The 14,228-nt window shown below is 39.1% G+C and overlaps 1 protein-coding gene across 3 annotated transcripts in view; it reads right to left on the reverse strand.

The window, feature by feature from the left end:
• The window catches only part of INPP5A (inositol polyphosphate-5-phosphatase A), a 419,434-nt gene that overhangs the window by 306,264 nt on the left and 98,942 nt on the right, over nt 1-14,228 (reverse strand). For all 3 annotated transcript variants that reach the window (XM_074959113.1, XM_074959111.1, XM_074959112.1), the window contains exon 2: nt 6,133-6,174. In XM_074959113.1, the coding sequence (XP_074815214.1) occupies nt 6,133-6,174 (42 nt within the window). The remainder of the gene's footprint in view (nt 1-6,132; nt 6,175-14,228) is intronic.

Below are 14,228 nucleotides of genomic sequence, written 5' to 3' on the forward strand. Positions count from 1 at the left end.
AACAATCTAAGCAATATTACTCTCTTGGGAAAACAAAAATCTTGATAATTAGCCAACAGACAAATTACAAAGTGTCTGATAGTACAATTTATTTATAGGGGCATTAGTAGGCCAAATTTGATCCAAAGTTCACATTTTATTTAAATATTTTTAGAAAACCTATGATCAATATATGTATTTCAAATACTCATTTTTAATTCCAACAGATACCAGGATTAAACAAATAACATTCCTCTGCAATACAGGAAACACAGTATATTGTACTAGTTATGAATTATGAGAAATGAAAAATTAAATTGTCAAGAAACTGACTACAAAGGAAAGTGAGTTAACTATTTTTTACTCTTTTGCATGTCTTGGACAAACAGTATAGTGAAAGGTTTCAGAGTAGCAGCTGTGTTAGTCTGTATCCGCAAAAAGAAAAGGAGTACTTGTGGCACCTTAGAGACTAACACATTTATTTGCGCATAAGCTTTCATGAACTACAGCTCACTTCATCGGATGCATGCAATGGAAAATACAGTGGGGAGATTTTATATACACAGAGAATATGAAACAATGGGTGTTACCATACACACTGTAATGAGAGTGATCAGGTAAGGTAATAGCTCAGATAAATTTGTTCGTCTAAGGTGCCACAAGTACTCTTGTTCTTTTTGAGTATAATGAAAGTTTATTAGTTCTTGTAAGTTGTTTCATTTTTAATAATTTAAGGTCTCATTTGCAGCATAGGCAAGGGTGTTTAAATTTTAATTGATGATAATTAAACTGATATGTTCCTATTAAGTTTTTAATTCTCCAGCCCCTAAGCACATTTTGGGAACCACCATGTTGTAAGTAGTAATAATAATAAATGGGATAGTTTTCCATGCTATTAAAAACTCTTATTAAATCTTAAATTTGCTCGATCTTAAAAATGTTTCTTTTCAAACAGCAAAACACAACATGTGAAAATGTCACTATATCAGCATGTTATCTGAGATAATTAGAAGGCTGGAGTGATGAAAAATGTTAGAACCAATTATTAAAACTAATAAAAGAAGACAAAACCAGGTTCTGTTTCCATCATGGACATTGCATTCTAGAAACTGATGAAAATAAGACTTGCAATTTCTCTTCTTTTTTTGTTGAGAACATTTCCACTGCTTACACAAGAAGCACTTAACCTTCAGTTGTCAGAGGTTATGCAAACTGTGTTGACACAACTATATATGCAAAATGAATTCCTCAGAAGGAGTGGAAAAAATTGTGGTTTGTGGTTTATCTGGGCTCCAAGTTTACAAAGAAGTGTTAAAAGCCTGACTCTAAAGTCATTTTCCAGTACTGTTGATTAATATAATCTTGTAGAATATTTCAAAAGCAACCAAATATTTAAAACGAAAAAAAAAGTTGAACAGTTGTCATTAATCAATTTATTATCATTTCGCGTGTGCCCGGACACATTTTTATTGCATTAGTGCCTAGATGCCTCAACTAGGCCAATTCCGCTAGGCACTGTACAAATAGTCACTGCCTCAAAAAGTTTTTTTAGAGCTTCATCATGCTACTTCTCATTATGATTACAAGTGCACCCCAAACAGTAGCCCCACTAAACACAATAAAAGTATCACTGTTCAAACTGCACTGCACTATTCTTGAGAACACTCTCAGCAGTCTTACCATTTCACTGTAAAAAGAAAAGGAGGACTTGTGGCACCTTAGAGACTAACCAATTTATTTGAGCATAAGCTTTCGTGAGCTACAGCTTCCGTGACATTCATGATAAGCAAACAAATTTAGAGAATTTTAGATAAATACGTGGAGGTAGGAGAGATACTACTGCAAAAAAACCCAGCAATCTGTCGAAACAGTTTAGATGTATGTTTTCTTAGAGGAGAAAAATCTGTTTTAAAGGATCTGGAGGCATTTTTTAATTTTTAATTTAATTTAATTTAGTTTGGACGATGACTGTGGAGGGAATATTATGTGAATATTTACGTAGTTATAAATCCAAGATAACACAGAAAGAAAATCCCACTTTTTATAAGACTAATGGTATGCTGCAGGATACTCAAAAACTACTCTTTATTTCAGATATTTAAAGAAAACCTTAACTGTGCAAAAACAAAGCTAATAGCACAAGTTATTACACTAAAAACCTCTTACTACAACCTCATCATCTAAATAATTTAGTCTCAGCTACAAGAACCAGATAAAATTTTGATTATCAAGACATAATTTAATTATACAGTAAGATTGGAACAGCAGGGTTGGTTACTTTTAAGCATTTAAAATTAGGAAATTCAGCATTGATTTTTCTACTATTTACTTTTTCTACAAGGCCCCTGAATTACTTCTGTTGCCCCAGCAGCTTCCAAAAGCACCTTTCAAGGACACCCCTTTTGGCTTTCACTTGGGGAATTATTCAGTACTTTCAACGTTTTATCAATGCTGCATAAGGCAAGTCTGAAGCAAGAAGCAGGGCGTTTGAAACACCATAAACACTTATCTGCACGTTTAAAAGATGACACCTGGCTGCTGTAACAGATCACATACTTTGTCTTGCTCATTTGCACACTTATTAATGACTGTGCACATATGAACATGAACAAACCTTATGCTCTATTACTATTCTTAAGAATATGAACTGCTTATCCTTCTTCTCAAGCCAATATGCAAAAAACTATTCTTAATGCTCATATTACGCATCAAGCAAGTAATCCGTAACTCATTTGAATAGAATTTATCCCACTTTCTGAATATGAAAAGAATTTAACAAGGCACAAATTCTAATGAAGACATTTTTCCACTAAGATTAGGATTGAGACTACAATCTGTTTAGGTTCGTATATGACTCGCATCACACAAGCCAGAACAAACCATCAGATACTAAGGACTTTCGATCACTACCATCCTGTTTCCGATTCAAACCACTGACCTAGTGCTGAAAGGCTGTCCCACTATCAACTTTTTGAGCCAATCAATCCCATTATATTTCTCCCAGTTTTAAACAAAAGACATGGATTGGCTGAGGTCCTTGAGAGATGTCCATCACTAGTCATCACAAACCAGACCACTCCCTCCTATGGGAGCAACAATGAGGTAGTTATGAAACTTCTTGCTGAGATTTATCCGGTCATTTGGACAGGGCCCTTCCCCAACCACAGCGGACAAAGCACTGGATTTGGCTCCCAAAGATCTCGGGGAATCAACTGAAACCTAGGGCTATCCACACAAAGACTGTATGCCTCAAAATACCTTTGGGGCCTCATCACGACAGTACGGATCCACTGCCTCACTGCTCTTGGAGCACCACCCACCTTATACCGAAGTGTAGGATTTCCACAGCACAGGACGGAAGGAGCACTACAAAAAGGGTAATACAGCCTGATACCCTGTGGGATTGGTTGGGTGTATTGCCATGGCCTGCTCCTACTCCATGAACTCTCCCCTCCCAACCTTCCATGCTATATGAGAAAAATATGTACCTTCCATGAGTCATGCTGGTCAATGTGATTAACTAGTACTGTATTAGGTGGTATAATGGCTCAACAAAAATAGATTTTTTTCTTGCAGCACCTGAGTTGTCTGAGGCAAGGATATCTCTTATTTAAAGGGTTGATACAGGGCCCAGGATCATTGGGGCTTCTACGCACTACTGTAATACAGGTAATAGTAATATGGGAAGCCTTTCCAGTCTAGTGGATCCAACTCACTGAAAACCCATTTGAATATATATTTCTGCAAGGGAGCAAACACTTTAACAATTGACAAATCTTTTCAGTGCTCCTAAGTTTCAGCTAATTTACAGTTTATTTGCGAGTCTCAATACTGACTCCTACCTAGGACATTACAAGGGGCATGTGGAACTTATAGATTCCTAGGAGTAAGCCATAGCTATTGAAATATTAAATTGCTAAAGCTCTATATTTATGATTTTAACGGTGGCACTGTTCCTTGTTCAGCAGCCTCCACTTCCAAATATACCTACAAGGTGAGCACACATCTCAAGACTTCATAACAAAAACAAAAGGTCCCTTTATAAACATAAGGATTCTTCACAAGAATTCATATAATCGATGGATAAGATTGCAGTAAATTTGTAAAATTTAGAACTGCTGTCTTCAGTGGCAGATAGGAAAGGAATAATAGTAATAAATCATACTACAGAATGCTTTGTGCTCATCCAGGCTTGGAGATATACTTTAACAGCTGTTACCTCCAATATGGGATGAAGAATATTGTTTTATTATTGGAGTTTAATATGTAATGCCGTATGTTGAGTAGTTCTAATTTACTTTTGCTGAATATAATCCAGCAATAAAAATGAGACACTGCTAGAGTCCCTTCCCAAGAACTGTATACAACAATCTGTAGCAAACATAGGATAAAATATGTTTACTTAAGAAATAAACAGGTAATATACCAAGGTATTGACTTTACCACAGTATTTACTGAATTCATGCTTTTATGTTTTTGTTTGAGACGGTAAGTTCTCTGGGGAATGGACCCTCCTTATATCTGCATATTTTACTGTGGCACGCAGCTTGCAGTGAACAAAAAACTGTATTTCCTGTATAGAAAATATATACCACAATAAGATTTAATCAAATCCACAGTAAATATTAACTTTTAAGGGAAGACCCACTTCCCCTTAGGGCCTTTGAAAATCTTCCTCTAAATAGCCCACTAAGTAGAAAGATACACTGCTTCTCTCCTGTTCCTTCTTCCTTATGCTTATGACTAGAATGAGTAACACATTTATTCCTGTGAGGGAACACAGCAATGCCTCATTTTTATTGCTGTACTGTACACAACTACATATTCTTAATAGAACAAGGCTAGAAAAGTTCAAGTTTGCCACAGCCACTGAACATTCATGAATGTCTGCCCAGAATATTCAAAGAAAACAGAACATCCAGTCTTAAAATTTTCCAAGTTGGAATGGATAAGTGTCCCGTATTAATTCATGATACAGGTACAGAACTATGTATACATTTTCTTGTCTTCAATTTGCAGCTATCATTACAGTGAATTTTGTGAAGACCTAAAGGACAGCTCTCTGGCCTACTGAAATATTTGGCACTGAAAATGCAACATGTCCACTGCAAATGTCTGATAGTGCGGGTTACGACGATACTTCTGAAAATAAACCTTAAGTCAATCATTGCTAAGAATCTCCATTTTGAATCAAAGCTTTGTGATAAAAGAATTGCCCCATTTCTGGCAAACATCAAAACGGGAATAAAAAATGGACTGAATGTCCTGGCCTCATCCCAAATATTGCATGGTAGAAAACACTAAGGTTTTTTAGTAGTAAATTCTCAGGGTGATACAAGAGACTCATTCAACTGTACACAACAACAGAAGCTCTGCTCTTGGTTGCTATCCTTAAAAATTCAAGATTGTGATATATTCTGGTTTATGGAGTGGAACTGAACTTTTTTATATTGTGAGGAAAAGAAAGTTTTGAGGTCCTGGCCCTCACAAAATCTGCTAACTCTATGGGTTACAGTAGGAACATCAGACAACTTGCAGTAGAATAAAGATCTGTTCCACAAGGGCAAAGTCATAACATTTTACTGGCCAACACAAATGTAAGCCTACAATCTGTAACAGGTTTTTGTTTTTTTTCTTTCCCGTTTTCACCCAGATATATTCCCTTTTCTGAATCCTTAATGTCCCTCTTCTCAGACTGAGTTAATTCCAAAATAAATGATTCTGTAAAATGTTGAAATTTTTGTTTTTGGAATGGGCAACAGATCAAATGATAGATTATACCCCATCTTCTGTAAAAAATTTGTGGAAACCTTGGCAGATTCAGAGTTATTTTATGTATGTCATGATAAAGACAAGCATCTGAACCCAGAATCTGCCCCAACATAAAATGCCATAAACTGCCTTTCATCATAACAAAACAACTAAGATTAAAAGCTCCCAACCACTTTCTAAAAGCACAGTCACATTTTATTAAATTTTATTATCCATTCAAACATTTTGGCTCATGAGTCTTGTTTTTGCTTTTTAAAGTAAGATGGCTTATGACTATCAGTTTAAAAGAGCAAAAATTCTTTGTATAAAAATGGCTCATTGTTAACTATACTAAACTTATATACATTTTTAGAACTTCACGTGCAATCATTCTTACCATACCTGATAAAATTCCCGAAGCCAGTTCTTCTGTAAATTTTCTGGCTGAAAAACAAAATACAAAAACCCATTAAGACGAAGCAAAGCACTTTGTAAAAGAATATCTTAATACCCATTGATTTCCTTAACTGACTCAAATGGAGAGTTTTTTCCCCATTAAAAACAAACAAACTAGCAAGTCCCTCCTAGAACTCTACCACTCAAATCTCCTTTTTCGTTTTGTACCTCTCCTGCCAAGATCATAACCAATGAACAGTGCAAATATGTAAGGTGAAAAAGATCCTGTATAAATGCAGTAAAGGTAATCCAAAACCATTTCATGTCTGACCTCTGCAACACTGTACAAAGTGTTAAGGTAAAATAGTTGAACAGGCTGAAAATATTAACCATAAATCTCAATTCTGCAATAATATAGTTTTTAATTTATGCATTTAAAGTACTTATGAATTAACTGAATGTCAAAAACAATGTAAACTGTTTAAATCTAATCTTTCATACATTTGAGATTATGGCTTCAAGTTACATACACTGAACTATACTGAGATATCTTTTGTAGCACTGACTTAAAAAAATAACAGCATTCACTTTCTGTGTTTAAAGTTTATTGGAACTCCTTCCAAAGATAAACATGTAGAAAGTACGCAGTCTCAACATAAATGAAAAGATCTGTAGATTGTAACTGTTTCAGGTTTAAAGCCTTTTTAGTAAACTCTACCTCTGTCTTTGTTAAGAGTTGAAAAGAAGTTCTTTGGGGCAGGGACTGTCAGGTTATTCTGTTTGTATTGTGTGTAGCACAAGGAGGCCCAGTCCATGACTGGGGCTCCTAGGCAGTACAATAATACAAATAGTACATAATTTAGAAACAGCAGAATGGTGCCCTTTCAAAGAAAAAAGGCAAAAGAGAATTTCTAGATTACCCCTTATTTGTAAGGACATAGCTATTTATGCAAAGCCCTGCCCTTTCAGAAACATGTAACTCTCTGAATAGAACTACGGCAGTACAGTAGTTTACAAATCTACATGTAGCACCTAGAGAAAGATACAAACCATTGTTTAATCTTCTGAATCCAGGCTAGACTTGAGTAGGGGCATTTCTTGTAGTGTTCTGAAAACACAAGGCAGGCTCCCTAAAATTTTACTGGCAAGAAGTAACATCGTTTGTGTTACACAGAATAGAAGTTAGTGAAGTGAAAAGCCAAAAAGACGTCAATACATGGCTTTTACTTTACCGAGAGGCATAACACAAAATAATGCTGGTGCTTCTTTCAGATATATAAGAAATTTCTGGTCTGCTGGGTTCTCTCTCAAGTGGTGTTCTTACATAGTTAAATAAAATTAAGATTATTTTATACTTCTTTACTAACTTGCTTATTAAATTAAGACCTCCATATTTCTGCCACAAGTGGCTAAAAACTCTGCATATAATGCAAGAATTCGGGCTGGTCAAACAAAGACTTTTTCATGAAAATTTTCATACCCCTTTTTTTGCTCAAAATCTCAAATTCAGAAAATTTTCAATCAGTTCAAAAAAATAGGAAGCATTTTTAGCAATTTTTGAAAAACATACAATTTTTCCTTCTTGCTGAATTGTGACATTTCTATTGAAATTTCAAAATTTGGAGATTTTCAACCAGCTGTAATAGGAACATGATCTATTCTTTTCTGTCCTTATATAATTTTTTTTCAGGTTGACAAAATTACAAAAGCAAAAATATAAAGACTTCAAGACCAGGAGCTCACAAAAGGAAAAGAATGCCAGCATGTTCTGTACCGTTCACACTTAGATTATAATCTATCTCCCAACTCTGTCAAAACTGCAATGTAACAGCAGCTTCTCCACTTTTTTCATTTTGACTTCAATAAGACAACTCGTTGAGAAAAGAGAAGCACAGATATAAGGATCAGGGCCTAAGAACAGTAGTACTGAACAGTTTAAAACAAGGGTTGCTGTGATTTGAGGTCAAAATCTAGTCTTCAAAATATAAAGATAAAGTTTAATAAATGTAAGTGATGCTGAATTACAACAAGCTACTGAACAGATTATGATAACTGAAAGATTGGCTATCATATAAAGGCATAATTTACTTTTGATATTCATAGGAGATTTGCACAGAGATCAGATAGCATTTCATGTGGATTAAGAATGGCACATCATACTAGGATGACTATATGTCACGATTTTATAGGGACAGTCCCGATTTTGAGGTCTTTTTCTTACATAGGCTCCTATTACCCTGCACCCCCGTTCCGATTTTTCACACATGCTGTCTGGTCACCCTACATCATACTAAATTATACCCTCAATCCATGGAGCGTAATTAAAAATGAAATTTCTTTCCACATAGGTTGTATCCGCCCTGGCCCACGTACCCGGTTACTTGGACTGTGTACATGTGCACACATGTTCCCCATACCCACACCAAGTGTCCACATATCCTGTGCTGGACATGGGTATAATGCCATGTACATGAGTGTACCCATGTCCACACTGCCACCATTGTTACACAACATTAGCACTACCACTTCAGGGATGGTATCCCCGAGTTCTGAGAGTCACAAGGAGATATTCTATGAATGACTTTGCTGTGTGTTGTTGGTATTGTCCCTTGCCTAGGCTTCATACATATGCCAATGGCAGTTACTGATCATATCACCCCACTTGCCACACTGAGTGGAACACATGGAGCAATGGGATGATGCCATGGTTCTGTTCCTGCTCCTTATCACAGGACAAATGTTTGTTTCTTTAGTTGAGTAGGCGATGGGCAACATGCTGATGGCATTTGTGCAGAACTTTCTGATGCAACAAAGATGACTGACCTTGAGGGTGAAGGACAATTCATTTAGCTATGGTACAGGTATGGTTAGTGCTGCTATTGCCACAATATGCCCCTGGGTGGGCCATCATTTCTAGGACAGGAGAACCAGGATGGAGCAGTGGGATCAAATCATTTTGGCAACCTGGGATAACCTGGGATAATTGTGGCTTCACAATTTCTGAATATGGAAACAGACATTCATTGAGCTGTCTAATGAGCTTGTACCAAACCTCCCATGCCAGAACACTCGATTCAGGGAAATCATACTGGTTCAGAGGCAAGTGGCTATTACCCTGTGGAAGCTGTGAACACCAGACTGTAGGTCAATTGCAAACCACTTTGGAATTGGAAAGTCCACTGTTGGGGTTGGGGTTGTGCAGGTTTGCGAGGCAATTAACAATATGATCTAACCACAGGTGGTTGCCATTAGAAAAGTTCCAGAAATAATAGCGGGATTTGACAGGATGCGGGTTTCCATATCCCAACACGTTGCCTACCAAAAGGAGCAAGTGAGTAAGTGAACTGAAAAAGTTACTATCCACTCATTCTGCAAGCCTTAGTGGACCGCAGAGGCAGAGTCATGAATACCAACACAGGAAACACTGATTCATGATGCTAGGGTGCTGAGGAGATCAGGATTGTACCTGCTTCTGGGAAATAAAGTCCTTCCTTACTCCTATGGGTCTGTGTGTGTGTTTGGGCCAACAGTTATTTTCAGAGACCCCACATCCTAATTTGGCTCATGAAACTACACAAACGTTGATGGGAAAAGGGACTCAGTAACAGCTTCTGTAGCTAGGGTCACCAGCCCACCAGGATTCTCCTGTCTCCAGAAATTAAAGATTATGTCCTGTGATGAAACCTCCAAAATTGCCAATCCCATCTGTAGCTGCAGAAGGGGCATGGAGTGTGCATGTGGTAGGCTGAAATCTTGTTGGTGCTGCCTACACACCTGTCTGGATGCCAATATGGCAAATGCTATTCATAGAATTGTTGCTTGCTGCACACTCCATAACATTCATGAAAATAAAGGGGAGAGCATCCGTACTAAGAGGGCTCAAGACAAGTCTGGTTTACAAACTCTATCCAGGCATCTGGCTCCAATCCACATTCACACTGTTCCTAGTTCCCAGCAGGTAGGTGAAACCAGGGATACCACGTCTGCAAATATCTTGGCACAGCCAGGAGGCAGAGAATGACATCTACCTGTGCCAAGGGACAACTTCACATCCTGTGCAGCTTCCGGAAAAGCATGAGAGGGAACACTGGCACTTACATGTTGGGTTACATACTTTGTCCCCCCCCCCCATAACTGAAGGTCATTAGCCATTCATTCCTGTGACAATTCACACATTATAGACAATTACAACAGGGCACCTCCACTGGGTTAACACCTTTGGGTCAAGCATGTGCGCTGGAGGGTGGCGGCCAAGTTGTAATGCTGTCATTGTGCAATGCTTTTGTCTTAACTGTTCTCACACTGGCTTACCTGTGTTATCAGGAGCACTCAATTTTTTAACCATTCTTTATGAGCATCACTCACTATACTTAGCAGCTGTTATGGAGCACTAATTAATCTCTACTAAGGTTGAAATTGGTCGGGGTGGGGGGAGTGGCCATTTAATCATTGTGTAGTGGCAGACGCCTGTTTTGTTATTTGAATTGTGCTTCATTTTTCCTGCATGTGAACCAAGCCATCAAAATATCTGTCTACCCGTTTTCTGTGGTGTTAGTTCTGCTGCGTTTAGAACTATCAGTGCTTTCTGTAAGCATGTAACACTAACTACTTTCCCCCTCACTGCCATGTAGCCTTGGAAGTTTGGACATGGGGTGGGGGGAGGTTGTAGGTGTGGGGCAGACAGAAAAAGTGTCTGCACTATGATGGCCCCAGACAATTACAACATTCCAATGCATGTGCTGTGAATCGTGGGCCCCAGTCCCAAACCTGAAAACATCCTACATGCATCATACTTAGGAAGGAGGGTCCACACACAAGTCAGAGAAACAGTAACATTTATTAAATGTATCATATTGAACATGTAATTGAAATGTTTTTTTAAAAGATGGAAACCAACCAAACATAACAATGGTCAAATGATAATGTCTCATGGCCCTTCTGCTGACAAGGAGGGAATAATGAGAGGGAAATTGTTCTTGGGGACAAAAGGAATGTCTCTTGCATGGAGTTAGGGAGGGAGGCACGTGGTGGACTTCAGGCACCCTCACAGGGTTAGCTTCCTCTTCCTGGATGCTCAGGGGTGTCTCTTGCAAGAGGTTTTGGGTGCTGGTCTGATACTGAGATTCCTGCAGACTCCTCTTGATCACTCAGGGAAATGGGGGTTGGGTCCTCTGGCTCAGCAACACCCTAGGGGGCAGCTGGAGGAGGTGGAGATGGTGGCAGTTCAGAGATAGGGGCAGTAGTCATGGCAGCAGATGGACCCCCATCTTCAATTCTGTCAGTTTCTCCATTAGGGAATGCTTCTGTTCCCCATGGCATGCCTCCTGTGCCATGAACTGGTTCATCAGTGCGATCCTCCTGTGCAGTTTGTGTTCTTAACTGCTACTGCTTCCTGCTGTCCATCCCAATGAGCAGGTCCTCCAGGGTCCTTCATCATCTGCCTCTGGGTCATTGCTCCTGCCCTCCTGGTAGGATGGTTTCTTTCTCAGGAGCCAAAGGCCCTGCCAATTCAAAGACAACAGTAGCATTATATATTTTTTTCCTTTGTAAGAAGACAAGAAATCCCCCCCACAGAACATAACTTTGCTGTAGAAGGCCACATTCCAGGATTGCAACTGTTAGACTATTCTTAGTTCTCAGACAACTTTTGTAGCCCCTGAGGACAGTGCAGAGGCTATGAATGGAAAGATACATGTACTAACTTTAAAAAAAAAAAATGTTCATAATGTCTCCAGAGGGGGTGGGGGTTGCAGTTCTTTCCAAGGGCTATGTTAACAGCCTTCAATTTCTTCTTTAAAGACTGGTGAACATTTGGAGAAAATAGTGGGTTTCAAGGCACCAGAATAGAAAAGGGACATGGCTTTCCAGTCCTGTGGAGGAGATCTGGCAATCTATGCCAGAGAGCTGTTTCTACTAATTGTCAGCCCCCTATATTTTGCTGAATGGCGAGTTTTCGTCGGCTATGTAGGTGGACCAAGCAGTTTTGCACTACCATTGAACTTCAAGATCTAGCTGGATTTTCTACTACACCAGAAATAGGTTTACACAATTGGGAGGCAATTCAACTGGAAATTGACTATATTCTCAGCTACAGTACGGTGTTTCCATTCAAAGGGAGATGGAAACCACAAAAAACACCCACCCCACCAACACCAGAAAATCCTGTCCTTCTGCCTGCTTAACAATGGTGAAATGGGCACATATAGAATCACAGATTCATAGAAAGGTAGGATTGGAAGGGACCTCAAGAGGTCATTAGTCCAATGCCCTGCACTCATGGCAGGACTAAGTATTATCTAGACCAACCCTGACAGGTCTTTGTCTAACCTGCTCTGAAAGATCTCCAATGATGACAATTCCACAACCTCCCAAGGCAATTTATTCCAGGGCTTAACCACCCTGACAGTTAGGAAGTTTTTCCTAATATCCAATCTAAACCACCTTGCTGCAATTTAAGCCCATTGCTTCTTGTCCTATTCTCAGAGGTTAAGGAGAATAATTTTTCTCCCTCCTCCTTGTAACAACCTTTTATGTATTTGAGAATTATCATCATGTCCCCTGTCAGTCTTCTCTTCTCCAGACTAAACAAACCCAATTTTTTTAATCTTCCCTCATTGGTCATGTTTTCTAGACCTTTAATCATTTTTGTTGCTCTTCTCTGGACTTTCTCCAGTTTGTCCTTACCTTTCCTGAAATGTGGTGCCCAGACTGGACACAATACTCCAGCTGAGGCCTAATCATCATGGAGTGGAGCGGAAGAATTACTTCTCATGTCTTGCTTACAACACTCCTGCTAATATATCCCAGAATGATATTTTGGTTTTTTTGCAACAGTGTTACACTGTTGCCTCATATTTAGCTTGTGATCCACTATGACCCCCAGATCCCTTTCTGCAGCATTCCTTCCTAGGCAGTCATTTCCTATGTGTGCAACGGATTGTTTCTTCCTAAGCAGAGTACTTTGCATTTGTCCTTATTGAATTTCACCCTATTTACTTCAGACCATTTCTCCAGTTTGTCTTGATCATTTTGAATTTTAAACCTATCCTTCAAAGCACTCACAACCCCTCCAAGCTTGGTATCATCCACAAACTTTATAAGTGTACTCTCTATGCCATTATCTAAATCACTGATGACAATATTCAACAGAACTGGACCCAGAACTGATCCCTGCAGGATCCCCACTCAATATGCCCTTCCAGCTTGACTGCGAACCACTGATATCTACTCTTTGGGAATGGTTTTCCAACACATTATGCACCCACCTTATAGTAGCTCCATCTAGGATGTATTTCCCTAGTTTGTTGATGAGAAGGTAGTGCAAGAGAATATCAAAACCCTTACTCAAAATCAAGATATACCACATCTACTGCTTCCCGCTATCAACAAGGCTTGTTACCCTGTCAAAGAAAGCTATTAGGTTGGTTTGACACAATTTGTTCTTGACAAATCCATGCTGACTGTTACTTATCACCTTATTATCTTCTAGGTGTTTGCAAATCGATTGCTTAATTATTTGCTCCATTATCTTTCCGGGTACTGAAGTTAAACTGACTCGTCTGTAATTCTCCAGGTTGTCTTTGTTCCATTTTTATAGACAGACATTATATTTGCCCTTTTCCAGTCCTCTGGAATCTCTCCCAACTTCCATGACTTTTTGTACATAATCACTAATGGCTCAGATACCGCCTCAGTCAGCTCCCTGGAGTATTCTAGGATGTATTTCATCAGGCCCTGGTGACTTGAAGACATCTAACTTATCTAAGTAATTTTTAACAAATTATTTCTCTATTTTAGCCTTGATCTTACCTCATTTTCACTGTCATTCATTATGTTAGACCAGTGGTTCCCAAACTTGTTCCGCTGCTTGTGCAGGGAAAGCCCCTGGCGGGCCGGGACGGTTTGTTTACCTGCTGCGTCCGCAGGTTCAGCCAATCGTGGCTCCCAGTGGCCACGGTTCGCTGCTCCAGGCCAATGGGAGCTGCTGGAAGCAGCGCGGGTCGAGGGACATACTGGCCACCGCTTCCAGCGGCTTCCATTGGCCTGGAGCAGCGAACCATGGCCACTGTGAGCCGCGATCGGCCGAACCTGTGGACGCGGCA

The sequence above is a fragment of the Natator depressus genome, chromosome 7 (genome assembly GCF_965152275.1).
Source record: "Natator depressus isolate rNatDep1 chromosome 7, rNatDep2.hap1, whole genome shotgun sequence".
In the NCBI taxonomy this organism is placed as follows: domain Eukaryota; kingdom Metazoa; phylum Chordata; order Testudines; family Cheloniidae; genus Natator; species Natator depressus.